The sequence below is a fragment of the Culex pipiens genome, chromosome 3, assembly GCF_016801865.2.
Source record: "Culex pipiens pallens isolate TS chromosome 3, TS_CPP_V2, whole genome shotgun sequence".
NCBI lineage: Eukaryota > Metazoa > Arthropoda > Insecta > Diptera > Culicidae > Culex > Culex pipiens.
The window spans coordinates 136817590-136842111 of record NC_068939.1 but is presented as its reverse complement, the minus strand read 5'-3'; the positions used below and the strand labels follow the sequence as shown (position 1 = coordinate 136842111).

General features: G+C 41.1%; 1 protein-coding gene across 2 annotated transcripts; it reads left to right on the top strand.

The window, feature by feature from the left end:
• The first annotated feature begins 11207 nt into the window (after positions 1-11207).
• LOC120428108 (inactive rhomboid protein 1-like) lies at positions 11208-24141 on the top strand. Of its 2 annotated transcripts, none has more exons than XM_039593091.2 (7): positions 11208-12911; positions 19079-21395; positions 21464-21691; positions 21753-22094; positions 22158-22412; positions 22477-22737; positions 22920-24141. In XM_039593091.2, the coding sequence occupies exons 1-7, from the start codon at positions 12322-12324 to the stop codon at positions 23427-23429; spliced, it is 4503 nt and encodes a 1500-aa protein (XP_039449025.1). In that variant the 5' UTR covers positions 11208-12321; the 3' UTR covers positions 23430-24141. The 2 variants fall into 2 exon arrangements, with proteins under 2 accessions (XP_039449025.1, XP_039449024.1); XM_039593090.2 differs by having other exon boundaries at positions 11208-12917.
• The last annotated feature ends 381 nt before the right edge of the window (positions 24142-24522 follow it).

Genomic DNA, 24522 nt, shown 5'->3' with positions numbered 1-24522 from the left:
CAATATGAAGACTATCCAATCTAGTGGTATGAATAAAACACTGAAAAACATCGCCCTTTTGTGTCTATTTTGGATAGCACCCTTTAAATGTGAGGAAGGCACCAACCACCCTAGGGTGGATTAAGTTACGTTTTTTCTAATGGTATTAGGCATTTTCTACAACTTTCAATCGAATTCTTTTGCCTTTATATAGTTGCCAAGTAAAGTAGCTATAACGTCACTTTCTTTTTTATTTTCTATGATATGTAAAGGATCAGATTCTAACTTAATTTTGTGAAGAATAATGTATTTGAAAAAAAATGCTTAAAGTTCTTGCTGCAAACGATCTCTTAAGATGCACTACCAGGAAACTAATCTCACAAAAAAACGTCTATTCCAGGTAAATACACCATCATGTCCAAACGAGAGTGGCTTGTCCACTTTCTTCCATATCGGGAGAGCTCGTCTCGCATGCAGTGTCAGTGTAAAGGAACACGTCCGGAAACATTGTCCCGAATGTGGATCCCTGGGCTGTTCCGGACACTCACACAGTACAGCAGGTGCGGCCGTGGTAGAGGGGGGGGGTCAGAATACTCTGGAACTTGATTATTGTCATGTCCCTGGCGAAGGATGCAATGTTATTTCGAGTCGTCGTCGCCCTGCACAATAATGTGTGTAACTTTGTGAGACCGTCTGGACAGGTATACCTACCTACTGCAGATTCCACCGAGAAGGGTAGCAGCATCAGCAGCCATGGGCAAATATTAAATTCAATGACAATTCAATTTCACTGTTTGCCGGGTACTTTCCTGAAAGGTATTTTTCCACTTTTGCTTTTCCTTTGGCTGGTTTTGCTACTTCCTCCGACGACTGCACTTCGGGAAAATGCCACACAGGAGTGACATGCAGCTCGGAGAAAGGGAATCTTTGCTCGCTACTTTACAGACTTATTCAGTAAAAATGGGGAAAAACCATTGGACGGTTGAGAACGGGTTGGGAATGTTTACCAAATTGCTCTCGAAGTCTCCCCCGAGGGACTCCATAGCATGGCCCGGGTTCCAAGAAGCCAGGGCATCCACGGGAAGGAACTTGGAGAAAAATAATCTGCACGCCCACCAGGGACATGAGAACCAGTGCAGTGCCACTTCAACCGAAATGACATTTCTGAGATCTGGTTTCGAGCGATGTACACCGCCGCCATGCTTTCAAGCGGTTTCCTTTTTTTTGCGCGGAAAATACGACCGTGTCGGTGCGAGCTGGGTGGTGCAACCCTCTGTCACTGCCGCCATGTTTATGAAACCAAAATATTCGATGACGAACATCAAGAAAACAATGAAGAAAACCAAGATGTCTACTGTCAGATTTTGAAAAATAAACAAAGTGCAGAGACGTTTTTTTAAAATTATTTTCCTTTTTACATGTTACACTTGCTGCATGTCCAGGACTCTTTAAAGAATGTTAGTTCCGAGTGGATTCCAAGAAATTTTCGATCCCCGGTCCCAGATTTTCCCGGTCGAATCGGAATTTTTCTTTTGATTGGCTACTCTTTCTTCTCCGGCTGCTCATCCCGCCATCCGATTCAAGAGCTCCTTCGACTCCAGCCTCATACACACACATTATATGTCCGGAAATCTGCCCAAGAAAAACAGGACCACTCGCGTGGCCACTTAAACCGAATTTTGTAATAAATTTACACCAAAATATTATTTTGGTTAACCTCATTCACTTCATCCAAAGCTTTGTTGATGGTGGGCTCTTCACACATACTTATGCACATTCTCTATCCAATGCATTGTTTATGGTGGGCTCTTCACACAAACTAATGCGTGGGCTCTTCGAGGTTTTGGTGACTGTCAAACGTTCTAGACATTTACAGTGGTGCCAGAGGGCTGGGGTGGTGCATTCAGCAGAAGTGAACTGTCAACTCAATAAGGGCTTCAAATTGGTTCAGTTTGGTAGTTTTTATGGTACCGAATGGGTGTCAAATTTGATGATTTTCGATTTAGATGCGAGCACCAAACAGTGTGGCAATCAAGAAATAATAATAGACAAATAGATTGCTTTTAGCAGCTATGTCGCTATCAGTTTTGTAACAAGATGAAACAATAGTTGAAGAAGACATTCTCAAATTTATATATTTTTTTAATATATTTTCCGCATCTTCATTTACGAAATAATTAGAAACCTATTTTGATTTTTTTTTTCTTTTTTAAAAGCATTGATCTGTTTCAGTTCCCGGGCAGGCGGTAATAACAAAATTAATAATATTTCAATAACAAATCCTGTTAAAATAACAAAAACTGTTATTATTTTAACCTGAAGTTCAACTTCAAGAAGAAAAAATAATAACTGTTTCTGATAAAATAACAAAATTTGGTATTGAAGTAATATTATATTGAAAATGTTTAATAACACGCTAATAAGAGGAAGTGTTATACATTTCAAAAGCTCTCCTAATAACAAAATTTGTCATTCGTTCGGAATACTGACTTATAAATAAAATTACCATAAATTGCACAAATGGAAAAGTTTCTAAGTGTCCATAACACAATCTGTTATTATTTTTTCTTTTGTTAAATATGCTTAGATCTTTGGAATAATTTTGTCTAATTTCGTCGGGGTCATTATTTTGGCCATGAAATGGGGTCCTTAAGCTAAAATTATACTAAAAAGTTGAAATTTTGGAAGTTGATTTTTTTAATTATTTGATATACCCCCTAAGGGACTTTGCTAAAATTGGCTAGAACTATGGGATAATTTTGACCAATTTCTTCGGGATCATTATTTTGGCCGTGAAATGGGATCCTTAAGCTAAAATTATTCTAAAAAGTTGAAATTTTGAAAGTTGATTTTTTTAATTATTTGATATACCCCCTAAGGGATTTTACTAAAATTGGCTAGAACTGTGGAATAATTTCGGGATTTTTTATTTCACCATGAAATGGGGTTTCAAGCTAAAATTAATGCGATAAAATTAACTTTTGAGAGTTAATTTTTTAAATTTTGTTATATTCCCTAACGGAATTGATTTATTTATTGAGAATTTTTGAAGTGTGAATAACAAAAACTGTTATTATTTTCACAGAGCCTGGAAGTCAGAGCTGACGTTGAAGTTCGAGCTGGAGTGAGACCTCGGAGACTGCATTGGATTCAGCAAATTTTCAGCAACTTTTACTTGGAGTCGGAATTTGTGATGTCGAGTATTTTTGGAGAGCTGAAGTCGTCGTTGACGTCATATACTGCATCCAGAGTCGGAGTTGTCTTCAAAGCATGGATTCAAAGTCGCTTGGAGGTACCCGACTCTGCAGCCCTGACTAGTACAGAGGAGTTATGGCAACTGCAGGTTTATTTGCAAATTACAAATAAACCAAAACAATAACTTTTTTTGTTATGGAGACATACCAGTTCAATAACAATTTTTGTTATTATGCTGCTCCACCTCTCCGCACAAAATAACAAATCTTGTTATTCCTTCATGATTCCTTCTGAGTTATTGGTTTGTTATTGCAATAACAACATAATCACAGTTTAAGTTATTCTTCGAACAAATCTTTGTTATTGATTTTTGTTATTTTAACAACTAATCCGATCATCTGAATAACATATTTCGATCTTCTCACAATATCAAAAAATTACCTTCCCAAGTTATTTCCGTCTGCTCGGGTTGTTCGTTTCTATGGACCTATGCATTTATGCTATAAAATTAAATCATTAGTGTACAGCAGAGATGGTAAAATGCAAAAAGACATCGCGAATCCCTCGTTTGATTTATTACCTTCTACACGCATGCAATTTACTATAATCATGTTTGAATCAATCATAGATTTTGTACATACGATCAACTTTGTAGAACATTGTTTTGTTCCTAAAGGATTGCTGTTGACACTAGAGCGTAAACCATGTCAAAAAATGCCACCATCGGCTTACCTCACTCGCGATGGTGAAGAGATTTTTGTTCACGCTCTAGTGTCAACAGCTTTCAGTTTAGAACAAAACAATGTTCTACAAAGATGCTCATTAGTAAAATATCTACAAGTCGTCGCTGTCGTGCTAACTTGTCGTACATGCATTTGGGGCCGAATTGAGTTAAGAACGCCAATTTATGCAGCTCAATCCTGAGATATTCAATAAAAACCGAGAAAACTATGTGCAATTTTGTCATTTTTCATATGAAAAAAATTTCAATCTGCTTTCTTCACACACCCTTAAAATTGCTGTAAGTGTTACAACTAACCAAAGGGATTTTCTGGTCAGAACGCGTTTGACACACGTACATGCCCGACTACTGTCAACATTTGTAATTATAACTCGGAACTCCAGCAATAAAATTCAACCAAACTTCGGGACAATGCTCGGAATGGTCAATCAAACAAAACGTGTTTGTTATTGTTTACATTGCGTGCTCTCGTTTTTGTTTATTCAAGGTCAAACATGAAAACGCGTTTTCTCGGAACGTCAAAAAGCGATGTGCGACAAGGTAGCACGACAACTTCGAAATTCTTGTTATTATTTTTTGTTCGATTTTAAATTATTTCAGAAGCATTGATTTTTTTTCAATTTAAGGGTGCACAGCAACCAAGGAAGATGTTTTCTTCTTATTTCAAAATTTTCAAACTTACGGACCCAATCCTGCAAGAATCTGATTGTAAAAATAGTCGAACTTTGTTGTGAATAACTATGAAGACAGTAATTTAGTTGGTGAATAAAAAATTATATCGATAGTTCCCGTAGTTTTGAAGATACTAAAATGTCTGTAACAGAAATCTGGGTACAAAAGCTATGGTTGATGTGTACCGTGAAGGTTTTGTTTACTCTTGTTAAATGTTATGCAAGATTCAAAAACGACCTCCTCAACACAGCTACAACAAGGTCTTCGCCTTTCAAACTCAATAGAAAAAGATCCACATTAGGATGTAACAAAATGGGTCATTTTTGCGAGAATTTCAGGGCATGATTCGAATCCCAAATATGGACTAAATTGGTTGCGACATGATCTGGTGCATTGGTTTTGAAGTTTAAACGGGATTTAACCCGTGAAATTGTTGCGTTTTGGTTTTCCCCAGCTTTGAGCCTCTAAAAACCTCACCATCACCTCCATTTTGTTACATCCTACTCCACATACCATCGAAACTTTTCCAATATACAATAACCAGCAAATTTAGTTGCCAACAAACATTCATGAACGAAACCACCCTGGCCAATAATACAAGTGCATGTGCACTTTCACGCACCGAAAACAACAATTCAAAACCAGCAAACTCTGTTCGACGCTTTTCCAATATTATTAATAAAACTTTTTCAATAATATGGGGCAGAAAGCAATGCATACATTATTCTGAGAAATAGAACTTTTGCGAGCCCTACAGCTTGAAAGGTTCCGTAGAAGTTAAATTATTGCTTATTTACAATCCTCACTTGTTAAAATGGCAGTCGTACACGATCATCAAACTATACGATAGACCGGAAAGTCTTCAAAATAGTTATGCAAAAATGCATAAAATGGTTACGTGTGTTGTGATTTGTTCTTTTATTAACATTTCAAGGATATGTAAGAGCAGATGATTTTGAACACGGATACCAGATCAATACTTTTCTTGCATTTTTGTTTAAAATTTATTGGGTTTCCTCTCACACAGTCGGCCTGGGTTTGATCCCAGAAGGGCCCCGGTGGCCGTCAGTTCGAATCCCGGGGTGGATGGAAGCTTAGGTGTAAAAAGAGTATTGCAATTGCCTCAACAATCAAGCCTTCTCACACCTAGTTTCGAGTAGGCATTGCCAAGGCAATGCTGTAGAACGAATAGTATGATTTGGTTTTAATATATAAATAAGTTTAAAAATAGGAGATTTTCTTGCAAATTACCGTTTTGTGTTTGAAGATAGCACTGACTAAATTAAGAAGGTAAATTTTTAAAGATTTTTTACTTCTGTTCCTATCATTTCCAAGCCACCTGGAAGATAAAACTGAGACTAAACCCTCAACATAATTCAAACAAACTTGAAACGAAAAGCTTTTATCCACCCAAAGCTTCACCAGTATCCCAAAACATTAACTAGCTTTTCTCAACCCCCCCATCGTGAAACCAAGGTGACCACGCACCAAAACTCACCACCACCACCCCCAAAGCTCAACGCCTGTCAAAATCAGCCCAGTTTCCTTCAAACAATCAGAGGCGCCAATCATGCGCACAACCCCCGTCGATTTCAGTTCAGTGTCGGCGCTCGTTGTGGGCCCTTTATTGATAGTCGTCGCACACAAACAAGAGCAGAAATGAAAACATTGGAAATCCAATCGCTGCTGATAGCTCCATGCACCACTACCACTACCAACGCTGATGTTTGTTAATAAAATCCTTTTTGTCACTTCTAGTGCCTCCCTTTTTGGAAGGCTTACCAACACAAACGCGGGTGGGTTTGTTGAACACAAAGAAGGAAATGGTTGGAAATGAGAGAAGATTTTTCCTGTGAGAAGCTGAGGGATGATCATGTTAACGGTATTTGAAACACTCTATAATCAATATTTTAATAACAATGCTTCTTGATATTTTTTAAAATGGAATAATGTTCAGATTTTCAAAGGATAATAGAAAAAATAGAAAGTCAACATTATTTGCAAAAAATATCTTAAGTTATAAGCTTAAAATAGTAAAGAAGGTTACCAACTGTAAGGTTTTTTTCCTTCCCATACGGATTTTCGACCCTCTTTGAGGATTTTTAACAATGTGACAATGACTAAGGTATGTAGATTAGATAAGGTAAGGTGGAATTTCCCAGCTGTCTAAATAACCCGGTTTTTATATGGAGCTTTTCAGAAAAGTAAAATTTTGACAAATTTCACCGGATTTTTTGTTCTGTATGGTTGTAAAGAATTCCAAACTGAACCGAAAACGCGTTTAGTTGAATTTATTTTTAATTTAAAAAGTTGAAAAAATATTTTTGTTTTAAAAGCGTATTTCGGTTCAGTTTGGCATGCTTAACAACCCTACAGAAAAAAAACCTGTAAAATTTGTCCGGAAAATGGTAAAAGTTTCACTTCTCTGAAAATCTCCATATAACTAACTATTTTGACAGCTGGAAAACCCGCATTACATTACTTATCTACATACCTTGGACAATGACAACTTTTTAAATTGAATTGCTGTTTCAATTTGGCCAATGCTTTCCTAGTTAGAAAATTTTATTGAATTGTCAGTTTTGTTTTTGAATGATTATTTGGATAGTTTTCTAGGTATGTTTCAGTTCCAAGTTGATTATTAATTATTGTTCTATTCAAATTGATTACAACATATATTTATCCAATAAAAGATTCAAAAGCTATCTAAAGCTTGTGAAAACCTGAGAAAATCTGAATTAACAAATGATATTAATACATACCTTTATGGTGATATTAATACATACCTTTATGGTCCATAAAGGTTTTATTCAGCAAATCAATGTTTATTTTGAGAATGTTTTTAGCAGGCACTCTTAAAGCAAAAGTGCGATTTATATGCTGTAAATACGACACAGTTTCATATATTTAAATCCAAAATTCATCTAAATAATGTTTAAAGGTGATGCAAATCCACGTGTTAACTATTTTCATTAGGCATAGCATGCTCAAGAAAATTTGATGCTTTCCTGGGGAAAACCGTTGATTCCGAAGATCCCAGGTTAATTTCGTTGTGTTCGATCAGGGTTGAACGAATCGACCAGGTCTCTTTGGGAAATTTGTTCACTAGGCGATTCCGCTCATGCCTGATCTTACTAGAAGTTGCTGATTATTTTCTCTGACCAGTAGGAGAGATTGAACAAAAAATCAAAATTTCGCATAGTAATATTCATGTAAACTTCAACATTAGCGACAAGCCGGTTTTCAACCAACTGAGCTGATATTTGAGATGCTATGGGTGGGTATGCCCTACAAGGGGAAAACATTTCAAAATCCGTATTCATCCTAATGTACAGTTCAAACTCGATTGTCCAAAGGCCTTGGAAAAATTTCACTTCGGATATTTGAATCAGTAAAAAAAATCTTTTTCTTATTTTTTATTTCTCAATGATGGCCTGATGTGCAATCACTGATGTGTGATCACTGACTCAATGATGGCCTATGTGCAATCACTTTACTTAGAATAATTAAGTTGCGTAGAAAAACATGCAATTTTTTGGGGTTATCTACAATCAACATTTAAAACTTGGTCTTTTGTACGTTGCTAAGCAGTTGTTTGTTTACCTTTTATATGAAACGACAACTTACCGTAGATTTTGAAATTTTGCAAACCGTACGTCGATTACTTCATGATTGTAGAAGATCAGATTAATTTCCATTGATTCAAATTCCTACGCTAAGTGCAATTTTCTAAGTAAAGGGATTGTAGATGGGTCATAACTACGGTTAGTGAAATTTCACGATTTCGCAGACATCGTGAAATCCGTGAAATTTGACTTTTTTCGTGAAATCCCGTGAAATTTTATGTTTGCGTGAAAATGTAACGATTTTTCTCAAAATGATTTCAAATCAAATCAATTTATTCGCTCTACAGCATTGCCTTGGCGTTCTCGATTGCGAGATTCCTACTCGAAACTAGGTGTCCGAAGGCTTGATTGTTGAGGCAATTGCAAACCTCTTTTTACACCTTAGCATCCATCCACCCCGGGATACGAACTGACGACCTTTGGATTGTGAGTCCAACTGCCTACCAGCGACTCCACCGAGGCAGGACCCAGGGAGACGACACCTACTCCTGGATTGAGCTATCGACCAAACCCTCTAGGTTAGACCGGGGCCAACATTTACTTCCTATCCGACGGAAAGGGTGATCAGACAAATCTCGTCTCGAAAAATGCCACCGGGACCGTCTGGGATCGATCCCAGGCCGGCTGGGTGAGAGGCAACCACGCTTACCCCTACACCACGGTTCCCAGTGATTAATCAAACTCAAATAAGAGTAAAATTAATCTTATGAAATGCTGTAGAATTAAGCGAGTGAATACCCTAATTACTAACATAGGGTTAGTGATTTTTGACGATTTCGTAGACGGCGTGAAATTCGTGAAATTTATCAATTTTCGATTTTTTTTTTCAAAATAACGAGATAATAAATATTTTATCCATACAGACTATTGAAGTAAATTTTATTTGTTTACAATTGAAAAGGTTGATATGAACCATTTGAAGAATTGTTTAAATTTTTAAGGTTTTTTAGAAACTAACTAAGTTTAGCAATATTTTCATTTGCTGTAATAAAAATTTAACTGCTGTTTTATTTATTTTTTTAAGAAATTAAAAGACTCAAGCTTTGTTTTATTCAAATTAAAATGAAGGGTATTTTTTTATCTTTTAAATCAACTTTAAAAAAATCAGATTTTTCTGAGTCCTGTTTTATTTTAACGATATTTGGGTGGATAACTCCTGAGAAGTTAAAAAATACTAGCGTCCCGCCAACCTCCAAAGACTTCGAGCACGAACGCTGCAGCAGCTGGCGGCGGAGCGGTTCCATCGACCAACCCAGCGTTCCCTCCCGGTTGGGGAGGTTCGTACGCTAGAGTAGCCGCTTCTGGGAGCGGTACTTCACCGGGACAAGCAGACGTTACCGGAGATGACCTCTTCACGCTTCCAGAGTTTTTCGCTCTTGCTGGAGAGATGCTCACGCGTTTTCGTGCCTGCCGGAACAAGGCAGAACAATTCCAAGCTCTTAGTGAGCTGATGATGAAGTACATCTACAACGGATAAGCTGCCGTGTGCAGCGAAGTTTTTCGACGTCAAAAGACAAAACAAACTGTGATCTAGTTTTAAGCTTTTCTATTTCTATCCTTTTCCTTAGCAAATTTCGAAGGTTTTTTTTTAAATAATTTTTCCTTCTGTTGACAAATCCATTGTTAGAATATCCAATTGCATCAAAATGAACTAAAGTACAAATCATAGTTGAAAGGTACTCCAAAACTCTATTAGGCTATAAGAATTACGAAATTGTGAATTGATTATTTACTAATAAAAACTAATTGAATTGAATAAAAAATACTACTTTTTTGTTTTTTATTTTCATTTCGAATAAAAATTTCGATTTTGTTACAAATATATTATTTTGCAGATTTTTTTATTATTTAAATTTGGAATAGGGTTATGAACACTTAAAAAAAATTAATGTGCTAAATGGCTGGACAAGATTGTCAAATTTTGCTTTGATATGAAATTCAATAAAATGAAGCAAATCAGCGAAAACTTATTAGCTTTATGAGTCGAATATTTAAAAAAAAACCGTTTAATAAATGAGAAAACGCATGCCCTAAACTTTGTTTCAAAATATATATTATATATAGAGCCCACCCATAAACCAGGTGGAATGTTTTTGAAAAATAGTAATATATAATGAAGCATAAAAAGCAGTTTCTGTGATTTAAACATAAGATTTTCCGAGTTATTTTAACATTTTTCACGTTCCACGAAATTTGCGTGAAATTTGGTGTTTTGAAATTGAGGTTTCGAGCGTGAAAAATCACAAAACCTAGTCATAACCCTGAAACTACTCTGAAGTTATTTAGAATTATAAGATTAAAGATAGTGGTGATGAAATGTTGACCAATTTTGTTACGCTTTTCAATGTAACATGCAATGAGCCATTCAAATTTGACTGAAATAGGGTTTTAAGTAACCGGGAACCGTGGTGTAGGGGTAAGCGTGGTTGCCTCTCGCCCAATCGGTTTGGGTTTGATCCCAGACGGTTAGGAGCCGTCTCTCTGAGTCCTACCTCGGTGGAGTCGCTGGTAGGCATTTGGACTAACAATCCAAAAGTCGTCAGTTCGAATCACGGGGTGGATGGAAGCTAAGGTTTAAAAAAAGTTTGCAATTGTCTCAACAATCAAGCCTTCTCACACCTAGTTTCGAGTAAGAATTTCTCAATCGTGATTGCCAAGGCAATGCTTTAGAGCTAACAATTTGATTGGATTTTTGATGATGAAACATAGATTTGAGACCGCCAATTATTTTTTAAGATTATAAGGATGCCTGCAAAACAAATAAAAACCGAAATATCTTTCAAAACTTCACCCCTGAATCACCCCCAACACAGGCACACCCTCAATCCACCCTCCACAACTCAACACAATCACGCGAGAACAAGCAAACACACACGCAAAAAAACGGAAAATTGAGAGAAAAACTCCCTCTTTCTCCCTCTCTGGTTATCTTTCCATAGTGCATGGCAAAGGGAAAACCATACTTCACACGCACACAGCCGCACGCGTCGTCGTCGTCGTCGCCATCAGGAGGAAAATCCACTGCCTGCTACTGCTACTGACTGTGACGTTGAAAGTTTTATTTTCCATCAATTTCGGGCCGAAAAAAGAACGCAACCTGAAGCGATCCTCGCAAAAGCAATAGCTGGCCACCGGAAGCCCCGGAACGAGTAAAGCACGGATTCGCGAACTCGGGAAAAACTGTGTGCGTGTGAACAAAAGTGCGAACTTCGGGATGGCGTGAAAATCACGAGCCCTGCAAAGGAATCCCTCTTTTGGGGCAAGTTTTTCACCATCACCCCCGTTCCCCTCGGTATTGGGACTCCGCAAAGGGGCATGGGGTTTCTTTCTTCTTCGTGGTGAAGGGAATCTGTTCCGGAGTTCCGGACGACGGCCGGAAGCGGACATTGTGCTGGCGAGTGAGTTTGCACGAGGCAGGATTCAGTGGAGAGTCCGATTTTTTTTCGGAGGGTGGCTTTTCCGAGTAATTGACTCCATCACAAGGATAGGGGAGTAATGAGAAAATATTTTCACCTCGAAAGGATTGGGAAAATCCGCACCTCTTGAGAGGCCGTCATACGGTTGGGAAAACCCAGGAAGAATCCTTCGCGTAAAAAAGCAATAGAGTGGTGTTGCTTCCCGATGGAGCAAAGGATTGAAGCATATTGTGAACGGTGGCAGTGGCGGCCGTAACGGTGGGATATATCACGAAGGATATGTGGAGTTAGCAGAAGTGGCAAGTCCTTTCTTTAGAAGCCTGAAAAGGACAAGTGTGTAACAACAACGACAACAACAACTTCGAGAAAAAGTGTGTGCGAGAGTGAAAATTGGCCAAGGGCAGTGGAAAGGGTTTAACCATTTTTTTTTAAATACACAATTTTTGTTCGCCTTTGATCGATTTTTTCTAATCTTCGGAGGGGCAAAGGCAACGACGCGCAGTGTTATTGTTGTTGTCGTCCTCTCAGTAGTGTCGGATTCCTGCTGGAGCACGGAGTCAGTGTGCCAGCAATGTGCTGTAACACATATTAGCGTGTTGTTGTGGCACATACCGTCACAGTCGCCAGCAGATATGTGGGCGTTGAAGGTGGTGGTGACACGGCGACTTTCGGTTCTCTAGACAATAAGGATATGTCTTCTATGGAGGATTGCTCCGACTACGGCAATCCCCATCACCATCCGCAGCAGCAGCAGCAACAGCATCAGCAACACCACCGCCATGGACACCAGCAACAGCAATATCACCAACCCAAGCACTCATCAACCTCCGGTGGAACGCTAAGCCGCGGCAGTCGCCGCTCCTCGTACGGCCACAGCCACTACGCCCAGCAGCTGATCCCGCAGCCCATCAACTACCACGATGGTCTGTCTGCGGGGTTGGACAACATCTCCGTCGGAAGCGTCGGCAGCATCATCAGCAATCACTCCGGTCAACGGTACGTGCCGGACCTGCAGCAACCGCCGACAAACTATGGAACCCTCGGCCATCACCAGCAGCATCAGCGGATGTCGGTGCACAGTGAGCGGTACGCCATCGAGGACAGCAGCTGTCTGCAGCCGCCGTCGCCAGCTCCCAGCAATGACCACTACAACGTCATGGGAATGCCGTCGCCGGGGCCGGCTTCGGCGTCGTCCTCGTCGGCCAGTGGCTACGGCACAATGGATCGAGGTCGTCACTACGGCACGCTGCAGCAGCGAACGATGAGTCCATCGAACAGCAGGTACAGGTGAATAGATGTTTGCTTCGTTAAGTGTTTGCTTGAAATTAGCCTAAGTCTAGTGCGATAATTGAGTAAATCAACCGTGCGTCTCTGTCACCGGAAGTCTAGATGACAGTAAAACACTGGTAATACGATAGAACCCGGTCCGCTCGACAAAATTGAACATCAACTCAGTCAGTGAAATTAACATTCAAAGTTTAATTTAAAGTTTAAAAAATCTAAGTTGATTTCACGCGTATTTACTTATTTTTGTTACATTTTGTTACCCCATTTTTGTAACATCCTAGTAGGTATTCATTAGGGTCCCCAGAAAAAATGACCCCCTGCTCCACTAGCAGAAAACGGGTTTTAGGGATATTTTAAGCAGCTGTGTCCTTTTTGAGTGAAATTGTTTAAGCTGTAATGTTTGTTTTGATAGTGTGCGTGAGCGCCGTGTAAAACATGACAGTTCGTCACTTTTTAGTTTGACTTTGTCCAACCAAAAACAAACTAAAAAAGTGTCAAACGAAAAAGTGACCAACCAACGGGGGTTAAGTAGTGTATTTCTGGAGTTTTTTTGAAAAGGTCCAATAAACCAAATTTCCAGTTTTTGCTTTTTGGGTGTTTTTTAATACCCCTGACTCAAGGCGGTCCATCCTATCTTGAGAAAAAAATGTTCACAAAGTTTGACAGTTTGATTTGCGCATGGCAAAATTTTGGGCTTAAATCGTCTCTTACTCAGTTTAATAATGAAATATCTTCATGAAACTTTCAGGAGTGATCATCTTTCAAGTGGATTTAATAAATTTGGTTTTTTATTCTGCTTTGGCCAATTGGGGAAAACCGGGACTACAGTCTGAATAGTTTAATATATTCTATTCAATTTTTAAAATTATTAATATTCAAAAATGTAATAACCAGTCTTTTAATAATATCAAGAGATAAATAAAAAATATTTACAGCACTAGGAATTTTGTGAATCTCAAAAAAAAAAATCAAATTATTCGCTCTACAGCATTGTCTTGGCGTTCTCGATTGCGAGATTCCTACTCGAAACTAGGTGTCCGAAGGCTTGATTGTTGAGGCAATTGCAAACCTCTTTTTACACCTTAGCATCCATCCACCCCGCGATTCGAACTGACGACCTTTGGATTGTGAGTCCAACTGCCTACCAGCGACTCCACCGAGGCAGGACCCAGGGAGACGACTCCTACACCTGGTTTGAGCTAGCGACCTATCCCTTTAGGTTAGACCGGGGCCAACATTTACTTCCCCATCCGACGGAAGGCGTGATCAGACAAATCTCGTCTCAAATTTTGCCACCGGGACCTTCTGGGATCGAACCCAGGCCGACTGGGTGAGAGGCAATCACGCTTACCCCTACACCACGGTCCCAGACAATGAATCTGTAAACTCAAATTTCAACAATTTTCACTTATAAGCCAAATTAATGCTGATATATGCCGAATAAAATTGTTAATTCTTTTAAATTCTTATCGATTATTATGTATTCAACTATTAATGTATTTCTACAAAAAAAAATATATTTCCGGGCTAAAATTTGATTTTTTTTCGATTTCGGGAATTCCCGGGACAAATTATAAAAAATCCCGGGATTCGGGAATTCCCGGTTTTGGAAAAATCCCGGGATTTTTGTCACGGGAATTCTGGGGATGGACGCACTACTTAGTATGCTAGTATAGTGAGGAAGGCTAAATCGGCTAAATAAGACTTGTTTCGGTGACTTCAACCCTCCAACGCCCAGAGCTGTTGCAGGAAATACCTACAAACATCGAATCTGTGCAAAATAGTTTAACACTCAACTGCCCAAATTTTTTAACGGAAAACTTTACTTTTCTTTTTTTTTTGTTTGTCTTGTTTCATTTTTAGTATTTTAATTTGCATTTATCTTGTTAAGTTTATATTTGTATTTGGTAGCATTTGGCCTATTCTACCACTTCCTATCATTACATTTTGCCTATCTAACTTTTTCATGTTTTTACAGTCACTTTTAAATTATTTTTTTTATTGTTTTCCACATTATCTGCTATAAAATGGCACCATTATCATTTAAAATGTAAAAAAATGCGTTGAGGCATAGTTTAATATTTTAAGAGTTCTCCTTTCCAATACTTTTTAAAGATCAAAAATTGGTTGAAAAATTGATTTTTGGTGATTTTTTTAATTTAAGCCCGTCTTAAGGCGGTGTTAATTTGAAGTGCAGTGTTTTTTTTTTAACTTTTGTTAAAGTCACAAATGACACACCAATAATTTTATTTCTCAGCAAATTTTGATTCTGCCAATTTTGACGGGCTTCCGAAAACAGTTCTTATTTATATCATGTAAAATTTACCCATTTTTGTTCAAATTTCGCCATGTAACTTTGCTCGTACTCTGGATGTGTCTGGTGTCAGTGATTGGCGGGAGAAGGTTGAAAAAAAATTATTTGTGGAAAACGGACAACCACATGAAAAAAACTCATTTTATTCCAAGTTTGCTGTGACGTTTGTGTCTCTTGGATAACTTTAGGTGGGAAGAAAAAATGGTCTTCCTAAAATAAAGCTATGATGCAAAAATTGTTATAGCACACACGTAATTGGAAGTGATGCGGACACAAATAAAACTCCTTTCACGCAAACTTATCACAGGACTATCAGTATATCAATTACGAAATTCGGTCGAAAATAAACATAGCAGAATAAATTGCCAAGGGAATTGACGCGCTAGTTATTGCACAAAAGCCAACGATAGACATAACGGATTCCGGAATACACGTTTCTAAATTTATTCTCATAGTGACAACACTAAAATTCTCAGATTAGTTTTCAGAAAGACGTAAAATGGTTAACATCGCCTTTTTTGCTTTGGTATTTGACCTACTTACGAAGACCAATTTCAAAAATGCTTAAGATTGTTCATGTACACGTCTTTCAAACGCCCCAAACTAAAAATAAATGAAACTTTGTTACAATTTGGAGAAAAACGAAAATTAGTGTCGGAGGCCACGTTGGCTCTTACGGCTTTTTGAAAACTCAACCGAGAATTCGTGATTGTATATTTTTTCAACTGTTGTTTAACCATTTCAGGCCCGAAATTTTTGGAAAAAAAATATTTTAATTGTTAATTATGGATAAATTATTCTTATGACCATACAAATATTATAGGCTGGTTTTGGAAATTTTTATTTTTTGGGTTAAGAGAGAGTCCACGAACATAGCATACCCCTTTGTTAGGGACGTCGTTAAAACCTCACCAATGTGCCTAAAATTGTCAGATAAAGCGTTTTTTATTTGTTTAACTGTCGTCTACAAGCTCCAGGTCGAATTGAGTGGATTTCTGGTTGGAACACCTTTTTATCAGAGCTTCAAAATAGTGTTATTTATTCACTAAATTGCTTATATATCCATTAAGATTTAACCAATAACGATGCTTACCATTAATTTAGCTGCATTTTTAGCCCTTTAAGGTGCTTTTTGATTTTTGATATGGGTAATTCTCCGCCAACTCACACAGCAGTTGCCCCGACCCCTCTTCGATTTGCGTGAAACTTTGTCCTAAGGGGTAACTTTTGTCCCTGATCACGAATCCGAGGTCCGTTTTTTGATATCTCGTGACGGAGGGGCGGTACGACCCCTTCCATTTTTGAACATGTGAAAAAAGAGGTGTTTTTCAATAATTTGCAGCCTGAAACGGTGATGAGATAGAAATTTGGTGTCAAAGGGACTTTTGTGTAAAATTAGACGCCCGATTTGATGGCGTACTCAGAATTCCGAAAAAACGTATTTTTCATCGAAAAAAACACTAAAAAAGTTTTAAAAATTCTCCCATTTTCCGTTACTCGACTGTAAAAAATTTTGGAACATGTCATTTTATGGGAAATTTAATGTACTTTTCGAATCTACATTGTCCCAGAAGGGTCATTTTTTCATTTAGAACAAAATTTTTCATTTTAAAATTTCGTGTTTTTTCTAACTTTGCAGGGTTATTTTTTAGAGTGTAACAATGTTCTACAAAGTTGTAGAGCAGACAATTACAAAAATTTTGATATACAGACATAAGGGGTTTGCTTATAAACATCACGAGTTATCGCGATTTTACGAAAAAAAGTTTTGAAAAAGTTGGTCGTCATCGATCATGGCCATTCATGGTCACCCGTGACAGACACGGACGACGAAACAAAGAGAAACGCAAAAACATTGTTGTGCTTAAGTGCTTATAACTTTTGATAGGGTTGTCAGATCTTCAATGTTTTAAACGCGTTGGAAAGCTCTTTTAAATACCTTTCTGAAAATGTATAGCATGATGGGTTTTCTTACAAAACCACACTTTTTACAATCTTCCGGACTTTTGTTAAAATCGTTTTTTTTAGCATAACTTTTGAAGTACTTAACTAAACTGCATAATTTTTAAAAGCGACTTATGGGACCCCAAGACGGATCGAATGAGGCCAAATCGGACAAAATCGGTTCAGCCAATCGAGTGACAAATTTTTGATCAACATCCCTCCACACACACCGACATTTGCTCAGAATTTGATTCTGAGTCGATAGGTATACATGAAGATGGGTCTAGGAGGCCTAATTGAGAAGTTCATTTTTCGAGTGATTTTATAGCCTTTCCTCAGTAACGTGAGGAAGGCAAAAAAAGGTCCAATAAACCAAATTTCCAGTTTTTGCTTTTTGGGTGTTTTTGAAACCGCCTTGAGTCAGGGGTAGCATAGCATAGCATAGCATAGCATAACGGGTCTGCACCACGCTGTAGGGGGTGCCACAATGGTCAATTCAATATTCTTAGACAATTTGCAGTGCGTGGCCGAATGGTTACGCTGTCCGCTTTGCAAGCGGATGATTCTGGGTTCGATTCCCATCTGCTGCAACCTTCCATCGGATGAGGAAGTAAAATGTCAGTCCCGGCCTTGGTTGTTAGACCGTTAAGTCATTTCTAGGTGTAGGAGTCGTCTCCATGCCATAAGTACAAACAACACACCAAACCAAACCTACTCCGGTGGAATCGCTGGCGGCGGTTGGACTCGCAATCCAAAGGTCGTCAGTTCAAACACTGAGGTGGAAGGTTCCTTGGAGTAAAAAGAGGTTTGGGTGCTCTCCCCATTCAAGCCTTCGGACTCCTAGGTTCGAGCAGAAACTTGCAATAGAGACCGCAAAAGACCCGGGGGTCGTTAATGTGGATGGTTTGATTTTTTTTGATTTTGAGACAATTTGCCCGGTACATCCAAAAATATCTAAGAACGTAAATTTCCACACTGTGCTCCAAGGCTACGCCCATACAGTCCCGTGGGGATTTGGGAGGGGATGTTTTTGTTGTTCACTAGTGGCAAAAGTGCAGGGAACCCATGCAACTTTTAAAAGTGAACGGAATATTTTTGGGAGGTTTGGAATGGGGGTTAGGGGCATTTCATCGGGCCGATGAAAATGGTTGAATTCGTAATGTATTAAATGATTTGGAAGTTTGTACGTGTAAATGTGAGTCTTTAGTGTATTATATAATAAGCATGCAGTTTTGTAAAAATAATAAACGAAACAAATATAATACATATAATAAATATAATAAATAAAATCAAGATGATTCCAGGAAGCTGTAAAAAAATGCAGTAATTTAAAATATAAATGTCCCAGATGGTTCCCATGAGGTTCTAGAAAATTTCGTTAATTTAAACAATTTGATCATATATGGTATGAGGAAATGGTATGTTACAGGAAAGGAAAAGGATGAGGAATAATATAAACAATTAAATAAATCATATAGTGTGTTGATAAATTTGCATGCAGACAGTAAAATTACCACAATCTCTCACCCCATACGAACAGTGACACAAAAGCACACACAAACAAAATTCACCGCCTTGAGTCAGGGGTATTAAAAAACACCCAAAAAGCAAAAACTGAAAATTTGGTTTATTGGACCTTTTAAAAAAAAACTCCAGACATTCACTTATGGTGATGATGGTTCCATAAAGTTTATGTTATTTATGGCGAAAAAAATCTCAAAATTCGAGTATGAACGATAACATTTATCTAAAAAAAAAAAACAAGCACCTCCATTGATCTCTCCATACTAGAATGTTTTCATGGAGGTGCATGGTTTCTTAGAGTGAATTGTTACTTCCGAAATTGATGTGAATGCTTTTTTTTCATGGAATCATAATGTTTCATTCCATTATACCGTTACAGATATCGACACAGCTTGACCGACAACTACCGCGACATCTCACCCCAATGCGACCGTTACATCCCTCCCCCGGCGCACTTCCTCAACACCACGAATCCCCTGGCCGCGACCGACAGCTACGGTTACTTGAACTCCAACGTGCACACCCCCGTCAAACGGTATGTCCCCACGCCCCCACCCCAGGAGCCGACCTACCAGCCGCAGACTCAGCTCATGACGGCACTGCTGACGCAATCGGCGGTCGCCGCGGCTTCCCAGCAAAGGAACAGTCACCTGACCAGCACCCTGCCGTACCGGTTCCGAGTCAAGTCCTGTCCGAACGAGCAAACCATTTCGCCGCCCCAGGGCTTCGATACTTCCGATCATTATGCCACACCGCCACGTGTTCGTCCTCCAAAATGTCCGTCTTCCCTTACCGCCAGCAATTCCGTGCCCAACTCGGCACTCTCCTCCCAGACCATGAGCTCGGGTCGACAGTCCCGCCAAAGTACGGAATATCTGATTGCACGAACTCCGAGCGCCGAATTCCTGGACCAGCCAACCACGTGTCGAGTGTCAACGCCGGTCAGCGTGATGAGCGAACCCAACGGCAGTGCATCGTGCCTGCACTGTAGTACACTGCGCAGGACGACCGGCGTCCACCAGACGACTCAAACCAGTGGCCCGATAAGTCCACAGCCGCTATCGATCTCGTCGGCTACCGAGTCTACCGGACGGCAGTCCCCGATGAGTCCGGCGTCCATGTTGTCACCGATGACCACGGCACAATCATCCAATAGTTTGCAACATCCGCAAAACAATAGCCATCATCACCAGCAGCAGCAGCAGCAGCAACAGCAAATACCACCGCAAGCTTCATCCAATATGTTGACCGCAGCACAATCACAGCCACAAATAGCACTAGAGAACTACGGTAGCATGGAGCCACGTGACATCTCCACGATTCCGAGAAATCACGCCAAACAGTCAACGCAGCAACTCCAGCAACCATCGGCGAACTCTTCCGAGCAGAGCATCCTCAGCACCAGCAATAGCCGCGCGATACTGTTTCAATATCAGCAGCAGAACATTCATCAGCAGCCACCGCAAATCATGCCACCCCCACAAGCACAAGTACAACCACCTGTACCACCGCAGCAACAAGGACCTCAACTCCAGCAACCTCCCCAGTCACAGCAACAGCAACCCGTCGTAGCAGCACCAGGACCGTCTATGCAACAACAACAGCTGCAGCAGCCGCAGCAACATTCACCACCCGTGAGCGATTCGCCGGCGTCCACGTTGCAGCGGAACGCCCAACAGATTCTGCGTCCCTTTGGGCCGCACTTGTCCCGCAAGCAACGCATCAAAGAGTACATGAGGCACGAAACGGCCAAGTTCTTCGGCGTGGATAACCTGAACGAGGAGTACGAACGGCACAAGTGGGACGATCGTCAGAAGCGGTTCGCCATTCGGCGGTTCGGTCAGCTCAAGGACGAGTATGACTTTTCATATCGCAACAACAACGCCGCGAGCAACGCTCCGGAGGAGAACGCACCACCGGTGGACCGGCCGGATGTGCTGCCGGCGCAGAGCCAGGACGAGCGCGACACCGAACAAAACCGGCGTCAGCGAGCTAACCCGCACTACGCGTACGACAACGACACGGACAACTTTATGGTGAAGGTGGAGCGCAAACCATCGGTGCCGACCGTCATTTGGAACGGAGTTTCGTTCGTTGTCCAGAGCATAACGAGGAAACGAATGCGCAAACAGAAGCAGTGGTCTCGCAGCTTCGCTCCGGCACATGTCGAGCTGACCTCCGAAGACGGTGACCTGTGCGATGGTCTGGCCCCCATCCAGGACGAGGAAACATTTTTCGACACGCCGGCAGCGGCACCGCCGGTTCCGCAGCCTGCCAACCCCGGCCAAATAGTGGACAATTCGCGCCAACTGTTTGTATCCGATGGTGATCGCGGTCTTGGCGGACCCGCCGGCAGTGGCATCATCAACGGCTGGCGCACCAAATCTTCCGAGCTGCAGCTGCAGGCCCGAGACGGCGCCGCCAGCGGATCCACGCTCGGGCAGCGCATTTCTTCGCACATCCTGGACGGTGTGCTGGACAACTCGATGCGACCCATTGGAAACAAAATAAAGCTGCTGAGGCCGAACCTGCTGGACGACCGGTACGACTACCGACCGTTCTTCACCTACTGGATCAACACGGTGCAGGTGCTGGTGCTCGTCATTTCGCTAATCTGCTACGGCGTTGCACCGATCGGGTTCGGCAGTGACTACCGGACGGCACAGGTGCTGGTCACCAGCTTGAACCTGCAACAGGTAGGTTTTTAACGTGGTTCTGTTTTAAAAACTCCTTTAAAAACAATCTTTAATATTGCCCCGACCAGGTTCACCACCAGGAGACGCGCAACATCTGGATCGGGCTGAAAAACATCGACATCGTCCATCTGGGCGCCAAGTACGGCGCGTGCATGCGTCGTGACGCCCGCGTCAACGAGGTAATCATGAAAACGCGCAAACAGGAACGCGAAACGGCCTGCTGCATCCGGAACGACGACTCCGGCTGCGTGCAGAGCTCCCAGGCGGACTGCTCGATGCGCGGGCTTTGGCCAACGGTGAGTTCTGGTTTTGAGCTGGGTGACATAGAAGGTTAAATATCACCGCTTCATCTTACAGAAGACGATCGCCACGTGGAAGAAGTGGTCCCCGGGCGAGTCCGGGCCCGGTGGGCGCATCTCGGGCAGCGTGTGCGGCCTCGATCCAAAGTACTGTGACGCGCCGGCCTCGATAGCGCCGCACGAGTGGCCCGACGACATCACCAAGTGGCCAATCTGCCGCAAGAACAACCAGTTCTCGCAACGGTTCCGCTTCAAGGATCACACGGCCGAGCACATGGTGTGCGAGGTGATTGGCCACCCGTGCTGCATCGGCGTCTACGGCGAGTGTCGCATCACCACCCGGGAGTATTGTGACTTCGTCAACGGGTACTTCCACGAGGAGGCGTCGCTCTGTTCGCAGGTAATGATGATCGCTCTACCATATTGCACTACTGCAGTTGGTAACGCGCCTTTTTACTTCCAGGTTTCCTGCCTGAACGACGTGTGCGGAATGTTTCCGTTCATCGTCGCCGACTACCCGGATCAGTTTTATCGTCTCTTCACGTCGCTTTGTCTACACGCAGGCATCATACACTTAGCAATCACAGTTGCCTTTCAGCATGTGCTGATGTCGGATCTGGAGCGGCTGATCGGGCCCCTGCGCATGGCCATTCTCTACATCGGGTCCGGGATCGCGGGGAACCTCACCAGTGCAATCTTCGTGCCGTACAAGGCCGAGGTGCGGTGCAACAACCACAAACACAGGACCATCAACGTAATCATTTTTGTTTTGTACATTGCAGATCGGTCCGCTGCCGTCGCTGGCTGGCGTTCTATCATCACTGATGATACAGCTCGTGCTGTGTCACTGGAAGAGCTTGAAGAAACCGCACGTAGCTATGATCAAATTACTAGTTATCGGGTGTACATTATTCGGGTTGGGCACACTGCCCTGGCAGCAGAACTTTACCGGGCTGATAGCGGGCCTGCTGTTCGGCATGGCGCTCACGATGGCGTTCGTGCCGTTCGTGAACGTGACGGCGGAGCCCGGCAGGAAGAGCAAGGTAATGACTGTCCCTGTGCACAGACAGGCCGCATGAAATGGCTTCTCTGGCCGAATCTCGCCTGCGGTCTGCAGGTTGGGCAGCCCTGTTAAATTGTATTATAACAGAAAAAAATTAATCTCAGATAGAAGATTTAATTCCTGTATGCTAAAATATGTCAACTCTCACTTTTTTCCTAACAGGTCAATCTGATATGGACGTGCATGGTGGTGCAGTTCGTCGTTTGCGCCGTCATGTTTATCATTTTCTACGTATTCCCGACGCTCTTTTCCTCGTTGAGCTTCATCGACGGGAACCAGCTGGACCAGAACACGGTCCACAACTACCATGACCACTACAACCTGTACGAGGGGGGCGGCGGCGGCGGAGGTGGTGGCTACCAGAACTTCAACCCGGGCCACAACCACGGCGGCGGGGGTATCATCAACGGGGGAAACCACATCGTAACGACGTACAACGTAAACAACAACTACAAATCTCCGACGAGCGGCCACGGCGGCGGGATTCTGCACAATCATCACGAGTATGGCGGGGGTGGCGGTGGCGGTGGCATCAGCATGTCGGGCGGTATCAATAGAATTAGTAGTAGTAGCAACAATAATAAGAATAATAATCTGATAAAAGGTATGAGCATGTGTGAGAAGGGTCAATGTGTCCAGCGTCAGCCGCGCAGTGCCGACACGAATGCATGACGTCGATGTTTCCTGCTGTTCACCTCGTTGGAGTTACTTTACGTCTTGTTTGTCCTTTTGGCCCTGTACGATGTCGATGATTTCCAGGTCATTTATCAGTTCATCATGTGATACAACAAATCAACCAAAAAACAAACAAACCGAAACAAAACAACGTAGTACCAAAGTAAACACAATTTTTTATATCGCTATTTCCATCGAAAATGTGATTTTGAGTCGTATCTTAGTTAATGTCACCTAGTTTAATCATGGCGTGTAATACAAAAAAAAAAACATATTTATATACATACAAACAAACAGCCGTCAAAAATCAAAAAACGAATTATGAAAACGATATGATATTTAGCCCTATTAACAAGCAAAACACACAACCCACACATAATCCGTTACGTTTACGTTTCCTTACTCTTTAAGTCACCCTTTGTCCCCTAACTTTACTCGAGTTAAATGAAATACATAGCATAATTAAGCATAAAAAAAAATATTGACACAAAAAAAAACAAGAAAAAAAAACCAGCGTAAATGAAGAATGTGAGTAACAACAAGGCAAAATAAAACCAAAAAAAAAACACAAAACAATTCTTAGAATTGCCCTCAGTTAGTTCGAAATAGCTATCCTTCTATGAGATTGATTGAAAAGAAAAGAATATCTAGTAAGAGAGAGAGAGAAAAAAAACCCTTTCACGAAACAAACAAAGCAAACAAAAGAAAAGAGAAGACAAATATGGAAAACATTTAAAGAAATCTTATTTGTAAAATGATAACAAACACACTCACACACACAACAATTAATAACAACAGCAGAACCGAGTCACACGGATGAAGTGTAAGCAAATTCTAATAAAAACCTCTATTTCAATTTAATGGTGTGCGTTTTATTAGTTTGTTTGAAGAAAAAAAAGATTTGTTTCGTCGGTTGAATGCAATTTGCCGTCAAGATAAGTGACTATCTTCAAAGCAGCACCAAAGAGTATTACTACATTTTTGCTACGGTTAAGTGTTCCCATCACGACGAAGCAGTTAATGTTTGTCGTGTACCTATTCCAAACACAGAATGTAATCACAACGTGTTTGCTATACCTTTCTACGATCA

Bases quoted from the DNA above. Each gene is read 5' to 3' on its own strand.
- LOC120428108 (XM_039593090.2), top strand. From the start codon at position 12,322: ATGTCTTCTATGGAGGATTGCTCCGACTACGGCAATCCCCATCACCAT. The intron at 21,396-21,463 runs GTAGGTTTTTAA...TGCCCCGACCAG, and splicing joins CCAGCTTGAACCTGCAACAG to GTTCACCACCAGGAGACGCG. The intron at 22,095-22,157 runs GTAATGATGATC...TTTTACTTCCAG, and splicing joins AGGCGTCGCTCTGTTCGCAG to GTTTCCTGCCTGAACGACGT.